Below are 23,380 nucleotides of genomic sequence, written 5' to 3'. Positions count from 1 at the left end.
AAATTGGTTGAGTGAATCAATTGTGCCATTAAGAGTGAACAGTTTTCCTCCTATTTTTCATGCAGGATAAGTCAGCCAGCAAAGAAAAAGGCAAGACCCCAGGAAGAGTTTTACCCCAGTTGGCTACGGTAATTTACCTATATACTGGATCTTTGCCATTTTGAAAATGTCTTTCAAACTTGTAAATAAGTAACTGAACATCAGATTTTGAATTTTGGTCTCCATTTGATTATTTTCTGTTGGAGAAATTCTATGAGGTACACATATTAGGAAAAATAACTATCTTAAAGTAACTGTAAGCTATAATTTCCTGGTATGTCAAGAGTATTTCAATATTCCAGATAAAAGAATTTCCAAGATGGGCTAGCAGAAAGTTTATCAGTATTGGAGTTAGGAAGTGAGGTCTCAGGGTACAGCTTTGTCCCTAATGGCTTTAGTATCTGAAAGGATCATTTATCTCTGTGAGCTGCAGTTCCTGTGTTTGAAAATGAGAAGAGTTGGTTTCTTTGAGCTGTATCTTCCGGCACTGAAACACTATGCTGCAGAAGAGTCCTTAGATCTTGGTATCCTTTTAAAAATTATTATGTTTAGATTATCAATGTGCTATGGTAGAGGCAGTTCGTAGACTCTTTCATTTGGTAAGTGCTGGGTATGATATGCTTCACTGTAATAAATTTTACCAGTGACTTTGCTAGTAATGTGGAGTTTAATGCCATCGAGCTGTGCCCTTGTGACCTCTGGAAGTTGGATTTAGGTGGAGGTTCAATGCAAACAGTATTTTTTTCTAACTGTGATAAAAGACACCTAACAAAAAACTTACCATTCTAACTATTTTTAATTGAACCATAGCTCAGTGGCATTAAGGGCTTTCACATTGTTGTGCGTCCATCACCGTCCTCCATCTCCAGAACGCTTTTCATCTTTGCAAACTGAAGCTCTGTGCCCATTAAACAGTATCTCCTTTGTGTCCTGAGCCCATGGCAGCTAGCATTCTACTCTCTGTCTTTATGTGTTGGACTGCTCCAGGTAGCTTGTGTAAGTGGAACCATACATTTGTCCTTTGAGGCCTGGCTTTACTTAGCATAACGCTTTCGAGGTTTATCTAAAGATTATTTTTTTGAAAGATAATTTAAAAGCTACAAACAAATTATAAAATTGAATTTGTGTTGCTTTTTTTTTTTTTAATTTTTTTTTAACATTTATTTATTTTTGAGACAGAGAGAGACAAAGCATGAACGGGGGAGGGTCAGAGAGAGGGAGACACAGAATCCGAAACAGGCTCCAGGCTCTGAGCTGTCAGCACAGAGCCCGACGCAGGGCTCGAACTCATGGACCATGAGATCATGACCTGAGCTGAAGTCGGCCTCCCAACTGACTGAGCCATTCAGGCGCCCCGAATTTGTGTTGCTTTATGTACAGAAGATTCCTGATAATTTTAAATGGATGACAGTTTTCACCTGGGAAACTTAAGAGTTAATGTTCTTAAATGAAAGATTTTGAATATTACAAAATATAAATGTTGAAAATTTATTCATTTTTGAGAGACAGAGAGAGCACAAGCAGGGAAGTGCCAGAGGGAGAGGGAGATCAGAATCTGAATCAGGCTCCAGACTCTGAGCTGTCAGCACAGAGCCTGACATGGGGCTCGAACCCACAAGCTGTGATATCATCACCAAGCTGAAGTCGGATACTTAACCTACTGAGACACCCAGGTGCCCCTACAAAACACAAATTTTATTTTATTTTATTTTATTTATTTTTGAGACAGGGAGAGACAGAGCATGAATGGGGAGCGTCAGAGAGAGAGGGAGACACAGAATCCGAAACAGGCTCCAGGCTCTGAGCTGTCAGCACACAGCCTGATGTGGGGCTCGAACTCACGGACCACGAGATCATGACCTGAGCCGAAGTCGGATGCTCAACCGACTGAGCCACCCAGGTGCCCCCAAAACACAAATTTTAATTAAAAACATGTTTTGGTGGATGACACCGGAGTATCATGCCAAGTTCTGTAAAATTCAGCCATAGAATGCTTTCCCTAGTTCTACAAAATCTATTGTAGATTTTATAGTTTAAAAGACAAGACTTGAAATAAAATAGACATTTTCTTTTGAAAACTCAACAAATTTTAACCCCCCCTCCAAAAAAAAAAAATATTATCCTGAGTTCATTGTGTCTGGTTAGCATAGAGGGTTTAGAAATGTAAACCTAAATTTTCTTATTTACTATTCAGTGGCTGAGTTGCATAATAATCCTTTCCTGTTGGTGGCATATAATAGTCTACAACACTTTTGTTGGCTGCTTTAAGCCTGGTTTTATGTTCATATGTATCTTAGGTTTTTTTTCCTCAGCATTCTCTGTGTTTTATATGTTACAAGGAAAATAATATTTTCAAGAGATGTTCTTATAAACCCATTGACTTAAAAAAAACAGCAAACTACTTTCATTTGAATATTAAGGTTTACACTTGGATGAAATTTTCCAGCAGTAGTTAAGACCTAGAATGATTTTTCACTACAAGGCTTCATGCTTCTAGAGAAGATCCCTGTAGTTGAAATCAAGGGTGACTCAGCACTGGTAACTCCCATTCTCAAAAAAAAAAAAACAGGTTTTTTTTATTTGTTTTGTCTTTTCTCACCCTCTCTACACTCCTCACTCATAGCACCCCCACAAATATTAAGTCCTTTATGGAGCAAGATGAGACTAAAGGAATGGAAAGGCAGTCAGAATGGAAGAGCATGGATCTTTAAGTTGCCTTAGCTTGTTTTCCTGCGAAAGAAGAGCCAGAAATAAGTTCATTTGGGAGCAGGAGTAAGGATTGCAGAGAGTAAAAAGTAGGAAGAAGCCTGTGCAAGTATGGGCTTTCTATCAACGTGGTCTGGATCCGAGAGGAAGATAGAGATTCTGTCGTCTGTAAAATGTGTATTTTACTTTCAAATCCACCCATCTGGGTTTCTCGATAAGTCCTAGGTTCCAGCAGCAGTGGGTCTGTGTTCTGGTATTGCAGTAATTGGCCTGAGCTAATTTTTGTTGTCTTTTTAGAAGACCTAGCTGTTTTCCTGTCTGCCACAGTCCCCACCAGCTTCTCTTGTTCCCCAGCACTGAAGCTGAGTGCCAATTAGCCATCATCACTAGCCTTCCTCCCTTTTTTATGAGATCTGCCTACGTCTTTTAAGTATAAGAATATATGAACCCTGCCTTCGAGTGTGGAATAAATCCTTGAGTTGCCGAAGTAGGAGACAACTGCTTAAAGCTATGAGAACAGGAAGATCTTTTGGAGCTGGAATGCAGAGAAGCTCATTAGCATTGGAGCCCAGCAGAGAGTCCTTCTCATTAAAATGGAAGGCCTAAAAATCACTTGCCAATGTTTGGGGGGGAGGGGAGGAGGCTCTCCGGAATGCCCACCCTAGTGTTATGTAACAGATGCCCGCATCAAACTAGCATCAGAGCCTTTGGTAATGTCTCCCAAATGTCACACGCCACAGCCATTCACAGGCTTGAACAAGGTTTGCTGTGGAGTGTGCCTTCTTTCCAGATGTCCGGATTTGTTTGAGAAAATGTCTCCTGCATTTCATGAAAAAAAAAAGTGGGTTTTTTTGTTTGTTTTGTTTTTTTCTGACCTTGTTGATTAATGCTGTTTGCATTTCCTGTTCCAGGTGAGCACAAAGCCCCAGTGGCAGCAGGCAGCTCTGTCATTCCATTTGACTGTAAAGCAGGCTGATGAGATTCCTGAACAGTTTAGCGTTAAAAATGAACAGTCCTATGGTAAGAACTTTATTCCAACTTAGACTTAAGGAAATTCTCTAGAGGGAAAAAAAAAAAATCGTACAACATTTTAGTTGAGAGTAGTGAAATTGTAAAACTGAAATGACATTTATGTCAAGTAGGAAAATTTATCCCAAATGTTTTCCCTTGTAAAATAACTGATTCCAGTTCGTAATTATTTCAGGCTGTTGTAAATGCTATAAAAGCTGATATTTTAAGAATTGGTGTTTATGTTAAAACTTCGATTTATTGTAGTCAGAATTTGCCTCTGCATGAAAGCCTTTTTTTTCTGAGAGCGATTTTAAGAAGTTGTAAATTTTGCTTCCAAATTAGTCATTTTAATATTTTTTTACTTTTTATTTTATTGAGTCCTCAGATTGATTACATTGAATATTAACATTTTTTTCATCATGGTTCTTTAAATTTTGAGATAGTTTTGTGTTATTTTAATCATATTTTTAATCTTCATTTTAAGAAGGTTCTATGTAAATTAATTGAAAACTAGAGTTATTAGCATATTAATCAAAATATAAATGAATATTCTTGAAATAGTCAAAGGTTTCTATTATGTTTAACTTCCTAAGACTGAAAGAAAGGTAATTGTACTTACGGTAACTTGAGAACTTACAGTGTGTAGATTTTTCTTGAAAGTTGCTTTAGCATTTTATTCTAACCACTTAAATGTTTTAGCTTACTTTTTAGATGACTAACTTATGCTTTTTTTTAAAAAAAATTCAAGCTGAATACATGGAACATTTTGGCAAAAAGGGCAAAATACTAGACCAAATGGAGGATAATTATGCTGGACCATCTACTTCCAAATCCAAGAGCAAATTTCCACATAAAGAACGAGAAAACTTTAGAAGCACTCTTGTTAATGTCATTATGTAAGTTCTATAAGCTAAGCAGTATGTGTTAACCTTGTTAGAACCCCGGGTAACTTTTTATCTAAAAGTATAACAATTCCATGCATCTCTAAGGATGCCCCAAAGCCTTGTTGGAGTGAGGTCAGAGTACAAATAAAGACTGAGCTTAACCCTATGAAGTGGGTCTCACTTATTAAATATTACAAACGAAAAAGGTACTGATGTTAATGCTGATGTTGGCTGAGGGAGCACAATGTCTGGGAGCTCCGGTCATGGCCACCGTGGCTGGTGGAAGATAAGGTGTGGGTTTCCTCCCACCCCCATCTCTTCTGCTCAGGTAATGTGGTGTTGGGGGTCTCCTTGTCTACAAAAACAAGGAATTGGGGTGAAGCGATCAGCCTTGTGAGCAGGGCTGGGCTTGCCAGTTCTGAGTTGTAAGTCCGCTTAGAAGAGCAGTGCAGATTTAAGTCATTAGTGCCTCTTTACCTGTTTCCTCACTGCTTCTTGCTAGATGCCTGCTACACTCTTTGTTTATGACTCTCTAGGCACCCAAGCTGCCATTTGTGAACATAATTTCATGACACGTTGCAGGAAGTAACTTGCCCACAGATTCCTGTTTTACTGTCCCCATGTGGTACTTTAGTGGCCGAATGGCCACCTTGAAAGGGGGACAGTGGGTACTGTGTGCTGGCAAAGGGATTTTGTGGGAGCCCTGTGCAGCCGGCTTGCAGGTGTGCACCTCTGCTAGAGTAGTTTGAAGTTTGCCTTTGCCCGTAGGATCTTACCAGCTTGGCCCACTTTTTTGGATTAAGCACTCTTGCATTCCACAAACTGTGTGAAATCAAAACCCCAAACCATGGGCTGGGTAGCTTACAAAGTCTTGGAAGCAACTTTTTCTGTGCCCAGCATCCTGGCTAAGACAGATGATCTTTCTTGACACAACTTCCTGTGCCTGTCACTTCTGGTCCTTATCTGCTTGAGGATAGAGCTGGTCTTGGGTTTTAGCTTCACACAAGGGGCCTCACTTTGAATTCTTCATTTCACTCAGCCCTATGGAATCATCTCCTCACCTCCTGATTGACATGGGCTTTAAAGTCCAAGGCCCTGGACCCCATAAATGTAGCCTCAGGATTTTGATGATTGCCATTCCATTTTTTTTTTCTCCTATTTCCTTTTTTTTGTGTGTGTGTGAGCTCATCTATGCATTCAAAAGGAACGTGCCATATTCTCCAACATTTATAGAATGGTACTGGGAGGTTTTTCAGATTATCTTTGTTGTTGTAGTAAAAGAAACAGTAGTCTCTTTTTAGCCATTTTATGTCATTTTTTAGTTATGCCTTTTATAAATAGGATATGGATAGATATATTGAAATTCAATCTTAGAGTTTCTATACTTTAGTATTATGTTTAATCCCATTTATAGTTGTTGGCATTTCATATACATGTGTGCTTCTACCAATTTATTTTGTACTTTGTGTTTACTATATATTTACTATATTGCCTTTGCTTCTTTTTTCTTCTTTTTTCTGCTTTCTATTGAATTGAATTTTCTCTCTTCTCCCTTTATTTCTATTGGCTTAAAAGCTATCAAACACAGTGGTTACCCTAACATTTATTTATTTTTAATATTTTTGAATGTTTATTTTTGAGGGAGAGAGTGCAAGCAGGGGAGGGGCAGAGAGAGGGAGACACAGAATCTGAAGCAGGCTCCAGGCTCTGAGCTGTCAGTACAGAGCCCGACGCGGGGCTCGAATTCACGGACCTTGAGATAATGACCGGAGCTGAAGTTGGATGCTTAACCGACTGAGCCACCCAGGCACCTCTGGTTACCCTAATATTTAAAACCACATATTGTAATTTATACTTTTTAACGTTTAAAATTCAATTTTATCTGTCTTGCCCCTGAATAACACAAAGGGATCTTGGACTGCTCTAACTTAGCTCTGAACTTTCCTTGGCATTCTCCATGTGATCATTCTTCATTTTATTTCTACTAATATTTTTATAATATTTTAGTTCTACCAGGTCCTTATATTCCGCATACTTGTTTTCTTAACGCTGAGATTTACTAACATGTTTTCTAATTTCTTGGAAAATTGCCTTTGCATTCTACTCTTCTGGGTGCATTTTCTGTTTTGCTGAAGTTCATCCTTCAGTAGTTGTTTCAGTGAGAATCTACGGGGAATTAACTTGAGACAGTCATCTCTGTAAAGGTCGCTGTTTTGTCCTTACCCCTGAATTAATGACAAAGCTGGCTACAAAATGAAAGGATAATTGCAATTTTTACCTTATATCTGAAAACTTTGGGTGAAAAATATTAGCCAGGGCGCCTGGGTGGCTAAGTCAGTTAAGTGTCTGAGTCTTGATTTCTGCTCAGGTCATGATCTCACAGTCCATGGGATCGAGCTCAGTGTTGGGCTCTGTGCTGACAGCATGGAGCCTGCTTGGGATTTTCTCTCTCCCTCTCTCTCTGCCCCTTCTTCAGGTTGTACACACATGTTCTCTTTATCTCTCAAAATAAATAAACTTTAAAAGACAAAAAAATTGGTTAATATTTTTATTTTATGTATTGTTTTTCCCCAGCTTTATTAAGATATAATTGACAAATAAAATTGGAATATGTTTAAAGTGTACGATGTGAGAATATACGTATATATTGTGAAAGGATCCCCACAGTCAAGTTAGTTAACACATCCATCATCTCACATCTTCACCTTTTTTGTGTGTGTGTGATAACGCCTAAGTTCAACTTTTAGCAAATTTCAGTCATATAATAGAGTACTATCAACTGCAGCCACCATGACTTGTATCATTGTTGATGAGAAGCCTACATCACTCTATTTGTCATTACTTTATTTGCACTCTGTATTTGTACTCTGTCAACCTGTCTTTCTTTTCCTGAACAATTTTATTTTCAAAGCCTTCTAGAGAGGCTCAAAAACGGCTTCATTGAGATATAACTTACATACCATTAAATTCCTCAAGGTTAAGTGTACAATTGAATGAATTTTAGTAAATTTCTACAGTTCAACCTTAACCAAAATCTAGGTTTAGAATATTTTCATCATCCATAAAAATTTTGTCTGTTTCCGTTAATTCTCTCTACCACTGGTTGCCCCAGGCAATCATTGATCTGTGTTCTGTTTTTATAGTTTTATCTTTTCTAAAATTTTATATAAACGGATTCCTAGAATATGTTTTTTTAATCCATTCGTTTTGTTTATTTTTGTAGTTTTGGGCTATTTGAAAGTGCTACTATGAACGAACATTTGAGTGCAAGTCTTTTTGTGGATATGTTTTCATTTCTCCTGGCTAGATGCCAAATTATAGAAATGATTGTATAGTAGGTATATGTTTAACTTTTAAAGATATTGCTGAACGGTTTTCCAAGTGGCTACACCATTTGACAATCCCACAAGCAGTGTACGAAGAGGTTTCTAGTTTTTCCACATCCTTGTCCACACTTTTTTTGTTTTGTTTTGCCTATTCTAGCCATTCTAGTAGATGTGTTATTTTATCTCGTTATGGCTTTAAAATTATATGCCCCTAATGACCAATGATAATGGGCATCTTTTCTGGTGGTTGTTTGACATTCATATAATTTCTTTGAAATGTGTGTTTAAATCTTTTGTCCACTTTTAAAAAATTGGGTTGTTTATCTTTCTACTAATGCATTGGACAAGTGCTTGAAATATTTCCTATGCAAGTCTCTTATTAGATCTATCTTTTGAAAATATTTTCTTCCAGGTTGTGACTTATCTTTTCATTTTCTTAATGGTATTTTTTGGAAAGTGAAAGTGTTAAATTTTGATGAAGCTCACATTTATGAATTTTTTCTTTGGTTGATGCTTTTGGAGTCATATCTAAGAATCCTTTTCTGTCACAAGATTTTCTATGTTTTCTTAGTTTATTCTTAAAACAGCTTTACCTCTTATATTTATGTGCATGATTTAGTTTATCGTATGAGATAGGGTTGAGGTTCAATTTTTTGGATATAGATATCTAAATGTTTCAGCCCCCTTTGTTGAAAAGACTATTCCCATTGAATTAGGTTGGCACCTTTGTCAAAAATCATTGGACCATATATGGGGTTCTGTTTCTGGTCCATTGGTCTATATTTCCATGTTTACACCACTACTATTCTGTCTTGATCACTCAAACTTTATAGTTTGAAATTAGATAGTTTAAGTCCATAACATTTATTATCCTATTTCAAAATGGCTTTGGCTATTCTAGGTCTTTTGCATTTTCATATACATTTTAAGACCAGCTTGTCAGTTTCTGTTTAAAAAAAAAACAAAAAAACCCTTGGGGCACCTGGGTGGCTCAGTCGGTTAAGCGTCTGACTTCAGCTCAGGTCATGATCTCACGGTTCTTGGGTTCAAGCCCCGCGTTGGGCTCTGTGCTGACAGCTCAGAGCCTGGAGCCTGTTTCAGATTCTGTGTCTCCCTCTCTCTCTCTGCCCCTCCCCCACTTACGCTCTGTCTCTGTCTCAAAAATAAATAAACATTAAAAACAATTTAAAAAAAAAGCCTACTAGGATTTAGTAGTCATTGTATTGAATTTGTAGATTGATTTTATGATGATTGCCATTTTAATAATATTGAATCTTCTAGTCCATAAACATGAACTTTTTATTTAGTTTTTCTTTAATTGCTCCTTGCAATGCAATGTCTTGTGTTTGTAATATATGTCTTGTACTTCTTTTAAAAAGATCTTCAGTACTTTTTGATGTGAATGGAATTATTTAATTTTTGGATTGTTCTTGGCCAGTATACAGAAAAATCAACTGATTTTTACTTACTGATCTCCTATCTGTAAGACCTTACTAAACTTGCTTACTAGTTCTGGAGCTTTTTAAAAGATATCATAGAATTCCTATGTATACAATTATGTTGTCTACAAATACAGTTTTACTTCATGTCCAGTGTCTTCCATCTTTCTCCCTTTCCATTTTGCACTTGTTAGGTTCTTCAGTATATTTTGAAATAGGATTGCTGATAGTGGACTTCCCAGTCTTAGTGGGAAACCATTCAGTCTTTCACATTTATGTAGGATGTTACTTGTAGGTTTTTCACATACCCTTTATCAAGTTAAAAAGATTGCTTCTTTTCCTAGTTGGTTGAGAGATGTTATTGTAAATGGATGCTGGATTTTTGTCCAATGCTTTTTCAGTGTCCATTGAAATGAGAATTCGTTTTTGTCCTTTAATCTTTCAGTATAGTATAGTAACTGCCTTTCAGGTTAAAGCTTACATCCCTTTCACTTAGTCATTATGTACAATCCTTTTTGTGTGTTGCTGGATTTGATTTGTTAATATTGTGTTCAAGGTTTTCAAGTCCATATTAATGAATGATACGGGTCTGTACTTTTATTGTCATGTCTTTGGCTGTAGGCCTCAAAATGAGTTGGGAAGTGTTTTTACCTCCTCTCTTTTCTGAATGAGTTTAGGTAGAATTGGTATTATTTCATCCTTGTTTGATGGAACTTTTTGAAGCCAACCAGACCTGAAGTTTTCTTTGTGGGAAGATTATTAATTACTCCTTCAATTAGTTTACTTGTTATATATCCAGATTTTCTATTTCTTCTTGAGTCATGTTTGGTATTTTTGCTTTTTAGGAATCTATTTTCACTGAAGTTGTCTAATTTGCTGGCATAAAGTTCAGAAAATAAGTTCCTTATTTACAGCCATTCTACTCATTTTCTCCTTTGGTACCTGCCGACTCCAAGATCAGAGCCTTTCCTAAGGATCTCGTAGGCAGATTGGTTGTCTTCTTACATGAGTTATGGGCTATGGTGTTTTCAACTGTTTTATCTGTCTTCTCTCTTCTTTTCATGTTGCAGAAATTTGTTGAAATATCTCAACTGATGATCCTCTAGTCTCTTTACAGTCCTTGATTAAAATTACAGCCATTTTCATGAGGAAACTTGAAAAAAAGGGATGTTTTTGCCACCATCTTGACTCAATATCTCTATTGATTTAATAAAGAAAATCAATATAGTTTTTTCATTTTTAGGAAATGAGGTACATCATATTTTCTCTTTAGTCAGGTAAAGTGTCGCCTTTAGATTTATTTCTGAAAGGAATATTGTTCTGCTGGAAAAAGCATGGCAGTTTGAAAGCACATATGGATGGACAAATCCTTGTTGTTTGTACTTAATTAACAAACACAAAGGGGAAGCTATTTAATCTCTCTGACATTCAGTTTCTCATCTGTGATGATTTCTCTGTCTCTTCTAACAATAGGTGTGAGGATTAGAGATAACATGTGAAAATGTTGAGGGCCTGACTAGGTGATCAATAAAAAGTTTTTATTATTGTTTCTAGAGAACAGAATCTTAGCCTATAGCCACGAAATGATTGAATCCTAGAGTTTTAGAGCTGAAAGAATCTTCATTATGACTGCAATAACTTGTGCAGCTGGCCCTATAGCCCCCAACTTCCTCCTCACCTTCCCTGACCTTACTGCACTTTTCTAGGCAGGCATTACTCACACGGAGGATGAAGCTTGTTGGACTCTCTGGGTTTAGCAAGGTAAATAACAGGAGACTTTCTTCCATTAAAAACATGAACAACACAGTTATTAAGATCATATACATTATGGTGGCAGAATCTGCATGCAGATGTCCTGATTCTTGAAGTCCATTACTGTTGCATTAGTACCTCTTGACTGTATAATCAAAATAATGAGATGACTTTTTTTTATAATTAGAATAGTCAACCCTTCTCACTCCAAGTGTAGAATACCTTGAAGATCTTCCACTGCTCCTTTTATATTCTTGTTCCCAAATGTCTGATAAACATTTGTTAAGCATCTACTATGTACTGAATTAAACTAAGACATTACCTGAGCTATTGCATTGACTCTTTTCCCTGATCCATATAATTGAAAAAATGAGTATAAAGTTCACAAAGTATTTGACTCCTGGATTTGCAAAAGACAGAATAATTTAGATGATGCATCCTGGTATCTATCTTAGTATGGTATCTCAGACAGATGTTCAATAAGCCTCCAGTCTCCACTCACTGGGTAGTTAGTGGGAGGGAATATTTTATTATATAGCATCACTGAACTGTATCCATCTCAGATGAACTTGGGATCTAGAACATGATACATTTAATGATAAAGAAGTTAAAGCCATCCCAGAACAACTTGTTATTTTTCATGAAGATGTGAACTATGTCTTTCTCCACAGTGGTGCCCCAGAAGAAGTCACAAAATGAGGCTTGTATCTGGTATAGAGTTTGAACTGAATTATAGCTCTCAACCCTGTAGTATTTAATGAACAGTTAGCCAATAATAAATACATAGGAATGTATAAGCTACGTTACTCTTTGCTAGCTTGTATTATATATCTTTAGATATCTGAGAAATGATTTTTTCAAGAATTTATCTGTGTCTACATTTATAATATTTTCCATCAGTGCTCTTTTAAATCCCTTATTTATAAATAACTATAAGTATTTTAGTAATACTGCAAGAGTACTCCTATAGAATTTCAAAGAAGAGAGAGAGAGAGTTTAGAGTCATGAGGAAGAATGAGCAAAGCCCATCAAGAAGAATGCAGCCTCTGAATTAGGTCTTGCAATCACTTCCAATGTAACTATCTCTATGAATAAAGAGGAAGTGTTCTGGGAAGAATGTGGTATCAAACAAATATGTATTATGTGCATTATAAATAAAATGTTCAACAGCTCATTCTTATGATTTAATAGGAAACAGTCCTGATTTTTTTATAGTTGACCCTTGAACAACTTAGGGGTTAGGGGCACTGACCCCGCCGCAGTTGAAAATTCGTGTATAGCTTTTGACTCTCCAAAAACTTGACTATTAATAGCCTACTGTTGACTAGAAGCCTTATAATATAAACCGTCATTTCACACATATTTTTAATGTGTATTATATACTGTAGTTTTACAATAAGCTAAAGAAAATACTTAGAAAAAAATAAAATACATTTACAACACTGTACAATAAAAAATATGTATAAGTGAACTTGGACAGTTCAAAGTTGAGTTGTTCAAGGGTCAGCTATATATCCATTAATGTATATTCTGACTGCCTTTCATGTTTAGTTGAATAGTGTGTTTATCATTTTCTTAGGCAACAAGATGCTGTCTTAGACTCAGCTAGCCCTGATGAAAGCACATTTCCCAAACTGACCACTTCTGCAATAGAGAAAGACATCTTGGTAATGGGCTGTGTCTTTTGTCGCTATCATTGAATGTAAAGGAAGCACTTGCAGATACTTTTATACTTTTGAGATTATTCTGTGCTCCTCTCTTGTGGAACTCTGTGGATGTAATATGAGCCCCATGTTGGGCGTGAAGATTACTTAAAACTTCAAAAAAAAAGATTCAAGTCTAATTTCATATGTGTTAATCTTTTCTATTAGATTAAGATCATTGTCTCCCTTGCCACCTAAGACCACAATTAAAGAATCTCCGGTTTACTTGCTCCCTTTGTTAAAATGAGCCTCAGTCTTTTATGTGTCTTTATTCTTCTATGGGAAACTATCTTAGTTATATAATGGACACTTCACAAAGCATATTAACTTACTTTAGAAATACAATTCTTCTAGTATTTCAAATACAGAAGAATTGTTTTAAACGTAAACGTCAAAGACTTTAACGTTACTAATTTGAGAGTGTTTTTGAAAAAATATTTTGATGTTTAAAATTTTTTCTCATAAGTGACATGTAAAAATTAGCGAAAATATATCAAAGTTGAATGTCCATTGCTAGAGAAATCCTATTATGTCCTAAAATGAATATTTTATGTACACCTTTAATAGCAGCTGTAAAATTATAATATGGACGATTAATAAGCCAATTGGAAGTTTCCTAAATCCTGTCATAGATTTCTGAGCTTAATGTGTAGGGATACTGGTTCACTTGCAGCTTGTAAGATGGACTTGATTATCAATAATAAAAGAAGAAAAATTAATTTACCACACTTTTACATATTTATAAAGCACTAAATTCTACTTCAGAATGGGTTCTGCTTAGTATGTTATATATTCGGTAATATAACTTGATATTTTATAGTTATCAACTGAGGTAAGAGCTTTAATTTTCATGAAACATCATGTATTTTTTAAATTTAGGGGATCTCCAATAGTGCCTCCAAGAATTGCACAAAATACTTTATGATTTGTAAATACTTTGTTTTCCTAAAACTTTGATTTTTCTCACTAGTTTTATTTTTGATGAACACACTTGTTTCATTATAGGACTAAATCCATCTTTTTTTCTCCATCTTATATATGCAGAGATATTACTATTATATTCACCATGGAATTGATACAGACCACGTAGCCCCAATGGAAGATTCTTGGCTAGAGCACGTATTGAATTTAGTCCCCCAACATCTAAAAGTCCTCACTAACAGCATACTTGCATTATCTGATGAAATGAGAGAAGATTATCTTCTTAGTGTAAAAAAATCCATAGGTAAATCAGTATTTTTGTTTTCTAACTCGAATGTGTCTTATTAACTGAAAGTTAATACCTATACTTGAAACTATTATATTATACTGCTTCTTGCATTGCTATTTCATTGCTTGAGATCTTAGGCAAATTTCATTAATAAAGTACTGCAAAAAATTTAAAAATCCATCTTTTTTTTTTTTTTTTGTAGGGTTATATCTTAGCAAAGGACAGGAGGTGATTAATTAAAAATTGTTGCTATGGACCAGGGGTTGGCAAACTACAGCTCACAGGTCCAAGTCTGGCTCACTGCCTGTTTTTGTAAATAAAGTTTTATTGGGATATAGCTATACACATTCATTTGCATATGGTTGGTGGCTGCTTTTGAGCTATAAGAGCAGAGATGAGAGGCACCTAGGTGGCTCAGTTGGTTAAGCGTCTGACTTTGATTTCAGGTCATGATCTTGAGGTCAGTGAGTTTGAGCTCCGCATCGGGCTCTGTGCTGACAGCTCAGAGCCTTGAGCCTGCTTCGGATTTTGTGTCGTCTTCTCTCTCTGCCCCTCCCCCACTCATGCTCTGTCTTGCTCTGTCTCTCAAAAATAAACAAATGTTAAAAAAATTTTTTTAAAAGAGCAGAGATGAATAGTTGTGATAGACACCTTGTCTCTGTATTTTTTAATTTATAATCAATATTATAAATAGTATATAAGTATTATATTTATAATGAAGCCCTTTACATAAAAATGTTGCTGAGTCCTGGCATAGACTGATAGATTCTAAGGCTGACTAATCATCAGAATAATTTTTAACATCCTGATTTCTGAACCCATCTGAATTAAAATCTCTGGAGGCAGGGCCTTCGAATCTATACTTAAAAGTTCTTGGTTGAGCATCCGACTTTGGCTCAGGTCACAATCTCAGGGTCTGTGAGTTCGAGCCCCACATTGGGCTTGCTGCTGTCAGTGGGAGTCTGCCTTGGATCCTCTGCCCCCTCTCTCTCTACCCCTCCCCTGCTCATGCACTCTTTCTCAAAAATATATTTTTTGAAAAAGTTCTCCAATTAATCGGTATTATAAACCTGATATAATTGATGTCATCTTTAAAACTGGAGAAATCATCATGTTTTGGAGTTGCCCGGATTCCTTTTGGGTAGGAGGGCATTTACTGGATTTGAGACTCTTATTGAGTGTCCTGGTAATGTAAAAATAAAAAGCCAAATCTTCGCGCCCAAGGAGCTCATCATTGTAATGAGGGAGATGGGCAAACCACTAATTACAAAATAGCAGGCACAATGAGGAGGGAAACAGAGGACATGCTGCTGTAAGGGAGAAGAGCTCATGCCTGATTTGGTAGGAAGAACTCTGGACGTGCCTAAATCGTCTTGACACACAAACTGAATGCTAGGGAGTGTGCTTAGTAGAGGAAATGGTGTGAACATTGGAAGACACATGTGAAAGCCCCTTCTGGGCTTGCAAGTGGTCATGATGGCCAAAGCATAGGGTGCATTTGGGAAGGGGACAGAATCTGAAGGGCCTTCTAGGCCTCTTTAAAACATTCAAACTTAAAGGAGAGTCACCAAAGGATTTTAAGCAGAGGGGTTAAAATATTTACATATTTACATTTTAGAGCGTCTTAAAGGACAGGCAGGAAAATTAGAGTTAACTGTGGATTAATATGACCACAGAAGATAGAAGCTGAAGTGTAGCTCCCTTTACTGATTTGATAACTGGATTGTTTTATGCAACTTAAAAGAGAACAAAGCAATATGTATGTTTCCTCAGTGGAAGGAAGCTACTATGATTGTATTGTTGACCTTCAGTGAGAACTACTTTTGGTGGAACAGCTATAAAGGAAAATGTAATTTTAAAAGCAATCATTATTTTCAAATGAAATAATAGGGACACATTGTTAAGAGAACACATACTCTCAAAGGCACACACATTACAGATTTTTCTCATAAATATTTTTATATTCATAAATGCACAAATTACTCCATTATTTTAAATAATATAATTTAAATAATTGATTTTAGTGCAATTAGTTTTGCAATTGCTTGGAAATATACTGTAATTAATATAAGGTTATTTACCAGAACTTTTCAATTTTCTTTTTAGTTGATTTTGTTTTAAAAGATCCTAGAGAAAAAGAGGATGATAAAAAACCAGATGAACTTCCACCCCATCGTGCTGAGTAAGTAATCAAGTTTCTCAAAGAATATTGATTATGTGACCCTTCCTGTGTAGGTGTATATAGATTCACACACTCGTTATATTTTCTCATGTACATGCTTATAACTTACGTACCTCATATACAACTGATTATTCTTATCATACTTATGTATTTAAGCCCTAATATGTTACATTTACAAATCCAGGGATAGATGGGTAGACAGACAGATGATATCTATGTTGCTAAAACATAAATACCCTGGTGAAAGAACTTGATACAGATCTTTGTATTTCCAAGGCTACTAGCACAGGCTTCACATATAATAGTGGTATAAAAGCTTGATGGCAATTGGAATGCGTAAAAACACAGTGCAAACATTGCAAAAAATATGCACATTTATAGTATATTGCAATTTGTTACATAGATTAAAATATAGAACATATAATAGAAAAACCCACTAGCTATATATTTTCCTAAAATAATTAACATTTAGGAATAAATCTCTTAAATAGTTTAAAGAATAGAACTTATGTTTTTATGATTTAGTAAACAATTCAGTTTTTCTTTCATATTATTTAAAAGTGCCTCAGGTTGTTTTCCTATAACAGCCACAAAAAGATATGTAGCCACTTCCAACATATCTTCTGTGGAAAACAGCTTTTCTCCTGGGGAAAGACAAAAATCATCTTTTATAATTGTAAAGGTAGTATGACTACAACTGAAAAACTGAATTAAGCTTACTGTATAATAAAACAAGATTAAGTGTTTAAAATCAGTGAGAATTAAAAAATTGTAGGCATCAAATGTAAATGTCTAAATATACTCTGAAAGATGAAAATGGCGAATCCTTAATATATTAAGGATGACTATTCAAGTCATAGGAGTTAAGCAGTAAATGTCTTCAAATAAGGACATTAGTGCTGGTGATTTGGGAAGTGTCCTTTACACATTAACAGAGGTTAAGTTCAAGGGGATTTCCACAGGTGGGCTGGACTATGTTCTTAAAATATTTAAAAAAAAAATTAGAAAAACTTAAACATTTAGTGTGTTGAAATTCTTTTAAGACATGAAAAAACTCTGCTTCTGTTTCTATTTGATCATTATGAGCTATTTGTGGACTTGATCAAATATTTCAAGGAAAAATTAGTTATCTTATATATTATAGATTCGAGTCTATGGGGCACCTGGCTGGCTCAGTCAGAAGAGCATGTGACTCTTGATCTCAGGTCATGAGTTTGAGTCCCATGTTGGGCGTGAAGATTACTTAAAACTTCAAAAAAAAAAAAAAGATTCAAGTCTAATTTCATATGTGTTAATTATTCTAAAATTATTCCGAACCGTAAAAAGTATGACCTTTATGTATTTCAATACATAATTGTGTGTTTTGTTGTTACAGCAAGGGATATGTCATACTTTTTATTAAAATGAAGCCATTATTATTCAAAAAAGGACACTATAACAATACTTTCTTTTGATTTTGAAAGATAAATGATTATTTTTTCTTTCTTTTCAGGATGGAAATTCTTCCAAAGCCTTGGAGGAAATCTTTTTTAGCTGCAAGCAATTACATTAAGGATCACTTGAACGCAATAAACCCTACAATGTTGGCTGTACTAGATTTGTGGCACAATACTTTTAAGTGAGTACTTCTGGCTTTATGGAGCTTCTTTTCAAAAGAGTGATGAAAGCTGTTTTGTCACACCTTAATTATTTCTTTTACTATTTTAACTACAAATCAATAAACTACAAATTTAACATCAGTATTCAAACATGGTTTTAAATCAGCAATGTAGAAGTAGGGTAAAACACGAACATTGCCTTTTATCTCTAACCCAATTCTACCCCCATATCCCATACCCCATTACCACACACAGTTTAAGGGGTAATCACAGTTAAAGGGCTGAATCGTCATGCTGTGTTTTAAATCCCACAGAACATTAGCTGCTACAATCACCTAAATGGGGTAGAAACCTAGTAAATATTACCCACCTGAATGGCAGGAGTTGAAGTTCCTGGGTCTTCAAGTTGATACAGATTATGAATCACCTCACAGACACTGTCACGGTGGGGACAGCCCAGCTACACGTAGCAAGTGCTTGGCACGGCTGGAGGTGGATGCTGGTGGGCACTGTGGACCCTGGGTCCTAGGGCTGAGGACAGGTGGTCGCACAGTTTAGAAACTCCTGCTCCATATTCCGCCCCCTTGTATGGCCTCTTCCAAGACACTGCGGGGCATCCCAGCAACATGCACCTGTGGACAGAGGCTTTCATAAAATATACAAAAGTAATACAGATTTATACTTCTTTTTCTTTTTTTTTTTAATGTTTGTTTTTGAGAGAGAGACAGAGCATGAGTGGGGGAGGAGCAGAGAGAGAGGGAGACACAGAATCCGAAGCGGACTCCAGGCTCTGAGCTGTCAGCACAGAGCCCGATGTGGGGCTCGAACCCACGAACCGTGAGATCATGACCGGAGCCGAAGTTGGACGCTTAAACCGACTGAGCCACCCAGGCGCCCCTATACTTACTTTTCTTAAAGAAGGTTTCCCTTCAGGAACCTCAGAACCTGGATGGGCCCTGCCTTATGGTAGAGGAGATGGCACCTTGTCTCCAAGGTGGCCTGGGCCTATTCTCACCACCCCACCCCAACCATTTCAACCCCCACAACTGCAGCCCAGTTACAAGTGACCTGCTCTCCAGGGTCTCCTGGGTTTTGTTCCATGTATTGCTCTGCAGGCAGGAGGGCATAGTAAATGAGCACGTGTTTCTGCCTCCCAAAACCAGCCAAAGGAAAGCTGCTGTCTTTAGAAGTGCATTAAGAGCTGTGACTGCTGCAGAAGGCAGCTGTTGTCTTCCCCTGGGAAAGCCCTGGACCTACGCTAGGGGCACCTCACTGACCAACTTCTCTGAACTCTTCCCAAAGTTAGGATCTTTAGTATGCCCCTTCTAGCCCTACTAGGGCTATCCCTGAGCTCCGTTCCAGGAAGCGAAGCCATCCAAGATTGCTGGAGCGTGGCCACCATCTGATTTTAAGCTCTCTAGTTCACCCCTTGTCCTCCCTCCCTAGGTCTCTGTTTTTCCACAGGTAAAATGACGTGTGGTGTCCAAGGCCCCTCACCTCCCTCCCTCTGTCCCTTTCTGCCTTTTTTAAAAAACAAATTCTAGGGGTGCCTGGTTGGTTCAGTCAGTTAAGCGTCCAACTTCGACTCAGGTCATGATCTCATTGTTCATGGGTTTGACCCTACATCGGGGTCTGTGCTGATAGCTCAGAGCCTTGAGCCTGCTTTGGATTCTGTGTCCCCCTCTCTCTCTGCTCCTCTCCTGCCCATGCTCTCTCTCTCTCTCAAAAATGAATAAACATTAAAACATTTTTTTTAAATTCTAGTTTTTTATGCAGATGTAACTTTATATAAACCTGTAAATGTGATCAGGTATATTTAAGTCCAGTATTTTTTACTTTGCTTGACTTCCACCAGCCTTTCTTTTCCTTATCTCTGCCCTTCTTCCACCAGCCCAGCCAAAGACACATGATAACCACCCATTGGGATATCTCCTATCACCAAATACATATGTGTATCCATACAATGTACACACGTACATAGCACAAAAATGGCTTTTGCTGGTCGGACTGCAGATTGTTAGAAAGGGCATCCTTTTGGCTTTCCATTGTTATAATGTAGATTTCTTGACCACTTGAATTTGGGTTTTGGAATGGGGAGAGGTTATCTCCTTGCCTGTGTTTTTCTCATTTCTTTTCTTTTGGATACTGGGGCTCAAATACTTCTTCCTGAAAAGACTCATGATTTAATTTTGCATGCAGTAATGAGGTCGTACTATGTAGTGCGTCACTTTCACAAGGGACGCTGGCATGCAGGAATACATTTCATTTTCACCATACTACCAGAGCCATTTTCTTTTATATCCACCCACACGTAGTGCTGGAGGCTAGGAGGCCAGGCTTCAGTGCCTCGTATTTTCCATAAAAGGCTACACTTTGTTGGATGATGTCAGAAGTTTGCAAGAGACAAACTGAGAGGAGGAAAGGGAAGAAAAAGTTCCAAAGTGGAGATGAAACCACAGTAAAGAATGGATGTGCCCCAAATTGGTGTCCATGTTCATGGCGGCAGGGTATTAGTAGCAGCAAGTGAAGCAAACCTCAGAGAATCCAGGATAGAGACAAATGAGAAAGAAGCTTTGCCTTCTATGGGTAACAAACTCCAAAGTTGCCCTTGTAGACATGAGTCACCTTTTCTAAGTGAATGTTGAGTGGTGGGCAGTCAAGAGGACTGCCTCTCGGAGTAGGAGCCAGCGTTGAATATACAGGGCATCTTTCCTCTAGGTGACAGTCATTTGGCCTGAATCTCAGCAGGTCTTGAAAATATAGGACATCTCTATGTGTGGCAGTGGGTTAGGGAATGGTAATGCAAAAATCATCCGAATGACTGTAAAAATGCATGTGTGGAAACCTGAAGGGGATGCTCTGTAGATGGGAATGTGCAAGTTCATGTCTTTGAGTAGTTAGATTTATAGAACCCACTTAATGTCAGAGATATCATTTGCAATGCAGTTATAACCTATGCAGCACACAGGTGTTTTTGCTTGAAAAACAGTATGTATATATGAAGACACATGTGTAAAGTGTGTGTGTGTGTGTGTGTATGTATATATATGTAGAAATTATCATAGAATATGAATGACAGTAGTTGAATATAAAAGGAAGTCTAAGTGAAGCTTATGTTAAAATATAAAATGAATTTTTTAAAATTCATGATTTGAGTAAGGTGAGCCCAAGAAAATGTTTCTAGATTGAAATTTGGATTCACTTACCCAAAGGATTCAGAAGATAGAAGTTCCATCACTCCTGAATGCATTAAAAAGATGCTTAATCTAACTCACAAGAGAAATGGAAAGAGATTGAAATAAACACTGCATTGAGAAATCCTATTTCCTATCAGACTGGCAAAATTCCAACATCTTGCCATCACATTTAGTTGGCAAGGCTTGGAGAAATGGATACTCTTCTGAGGGGGAATTCAGCTATCAAAATTAAATTTTTTTTTGACATTTGAGTCCAGCAATCTGACTTCTGAGACCTTAGCCTACAGATACACCTGAAAATGTAGGAAACGATATAGGTATGATGTTCTTTGTTGTGGCATTTGTTGATAAAAGACTGGAAACAACCAAGTGTCCATCAATTATGGACCATATCAAAAAGTTATAGTACATTCATTCACACAGTGGAATACTACAGAGTGGTAAAATCCAAATGAACACAATCTCAATGCGCTAATGTGTAAAGTGTCCAGGATGTAGTAAGGGGAAAAATCAAGTGCAGAACGTGGTCTATAGTGTGCTGTTTTGAATGTAACGAGGGAGGGGGACTGGCAAGAACAAAACGTGTTTCAAAGAAAAGGAAAAATTCAGGGAACAAACAAGAAATGCAGGCACTTGGGGTGAAATTTGGAGGGTGACTTGGTCCCTTTAAGAAGTGATACTAAGTTTGAGAACAGGAGAACAAAATCAGAGACGGACTTGGTGCTAAGTGTGCAGTGTTGGGCCTGAACTGTTGAAATCCCTCCTGCTTGAAATCAGTGATGGATCCAAGGGTCAAGATGTGTTTCAACCTGTGATGAACATCACATGGCATCTTCCTTTAGCAAAGGTCCTAGGGTTCAGGACCTGAGTGATTTAGCCTATTATTTGGTTCTATTAATAGATAATTGAGGTGAAGAAGAGATTTCGGCAGTTAGAGGACTCATCATAAAACTTTGAGACCTAGAAACCTAACATTATTCTCTAGCTAACCAAGTTCAAACTAATGCAAAGTAGCAATCTTTTCCCTTACTCCTATAGTCTTAAACCAGTGGTTGAAACTATTGTTCTACTGCTAGGTTATTGTTGGGATCATCCTGAGAGAATAAGAGTATCTGGTCGTGTTGTTCTCATCTTTGTAACAATTCAGACTATGGACCAAATGAGAAATGTTGTCAGGGATTTCATGGAAAGTTGTTGAACTCTAAAACAGGTCTTTCAATTTCAAGACCTCAAAGATGGATAGCCTATGCCTAGAATTCTGCCTCAAATCAAACACTAAGGAGCTGCAGGGAAAATTGGTCTGGTGGCTGAGTGGCAAAATGAATTGACATGTAACATATTAGTTTCAGGTATACACCCTAATGATGTGATGTTTGTATATATTGTATATATATTGCAAAATGATCACCACAACAGTTTGGTTAACATCTACCCTCGTACATAAAAAATTTTTTCTTGTTGATAACTTTCAAGATCCACTCTCATAGCTACTTTCAAATATGCAGTGCAGTATTATTATCCCTAGTCACCATGCCATATGTTACTTCCCGTGACTTACTTATTTTATAACTGGGAATTTGTACCTTTTGACCCCCAACGCTCATTTTGCCTGCCCTCCAGCCTCTGCCTCAGGCAACCACCAACCATATCCATGAGCCTTGTTTTTGTTGTTGTTTTAGATTTCATATACATGAGATCATAAAGGTATTTGTCTTTCTATGTGTGACTTATTTCACTTAGCATGCCTTCAGGGTCCACCCATGATGTCTCAAGTGGCAAGATTTCATTCTGTTTTATGGTTGAATAGTGTTCCGTTGTGTGTGTATACCACATTTTCTTTATCTTGCAATGGACATTTAGGTTGTTTCCATGTTTTGGCTATTATACATAACACAATGAACAAGGGGGTGCATAAATCTTTTTGAATTAGTGTTTTTGTTTTCTTGGGATAAATACCGAGAAATGTAATTGCTAGATAATAACATGGTAGTTCTATTTTTTGTTTTTTGAGGAACCTCCATATTGTTTTCCTTAGTGGCTGCACAAATTTAGATTTCCAACAGGAGTACGCAAGAATTCTCTCTTTACATTCTCACCAAAAGTTGTTACTTATCTTTTTTGTAATAGTTATTCTAACAGGTTTGAGATGATGTATCATTGTGGTTTTGATTTGTATTTCCCTGATGATTAGTGATCATCTTTTCATGTACGTTTTGGCCATTTGTATATCTTCTTTGGAAAAATGTCTATTCAAATATCTGCCCATTTGTTAATCAGATTTTTTTTCTATTGGGTTGTATGTGTTCTTTATAAATTCTTTACATTAACCCCTA

At 36.9% G+C, this 23,380-nt stretch overlaps 1 protein-coding gene across 2 annotated transcripts in view; it reads left to right on the top strand.

Moving 5' to 3' along the window:
* The window catches only part of DNAH7 (dynein axonemal heavy chain 7), a 261,805-nt gene that overhangs the window by 19,195 nt on the left and 219,230 nt on the right, over window positions 1-23,380 (top strand). Inside the window, exons 3-9 of one of the 2 annotated variants that reach the window (XM_042949525.1) lie at window positions 66-128; window positions 3,657-3,765; window positions 4,505-4,652; window positions 12,737-12,824; window positions 13,905-14,085; window positions 16,177-16,252; window positions 17,745-17,870. In XM_042949525.1, coding sequence (XP_042805459.1) covers window positions 66-128; window positions 3,657-3,765; window positions 4,505-4,652; window positions 12,737-12,824; window positions 13,905-14,085; window positions 16,177-16,252; window positions 17,745-17,870 — 791 coding nt within the window. Of the gene's footprint in view, window positions 1-65; window positions 129-3,656; window positions 3,766-4,455; window positions 4,653-12,736; window positions 12,825-13,904; window positions 14,086-16,176; window positions 16,253-17,744; window positions 17,871-23,380 lie in introns of those variants that run through there. The other variant, XM_042949526.1, reaches the window with a different exon arrangement.

Source organism: Panthera leo, chromosome C1 (genome assembly GCF_018350215.1).
Source record: "Panthera leo isolate Ple1 chromosome C1, P.leo_Ple1_pat1.1, whole genome shotgun sequence".
Taxonomy (NCBI): Eukaryota; Metazoa; Chordata; class Mammalia; order Carnivora; family Felidae; genus Panthera; species Panthera leo.
The sequence above is the reverse complement of the archived record's forward strand: the minus strand, read 5'-3'. Positions and strand labels throughout refer to the sequence as shown.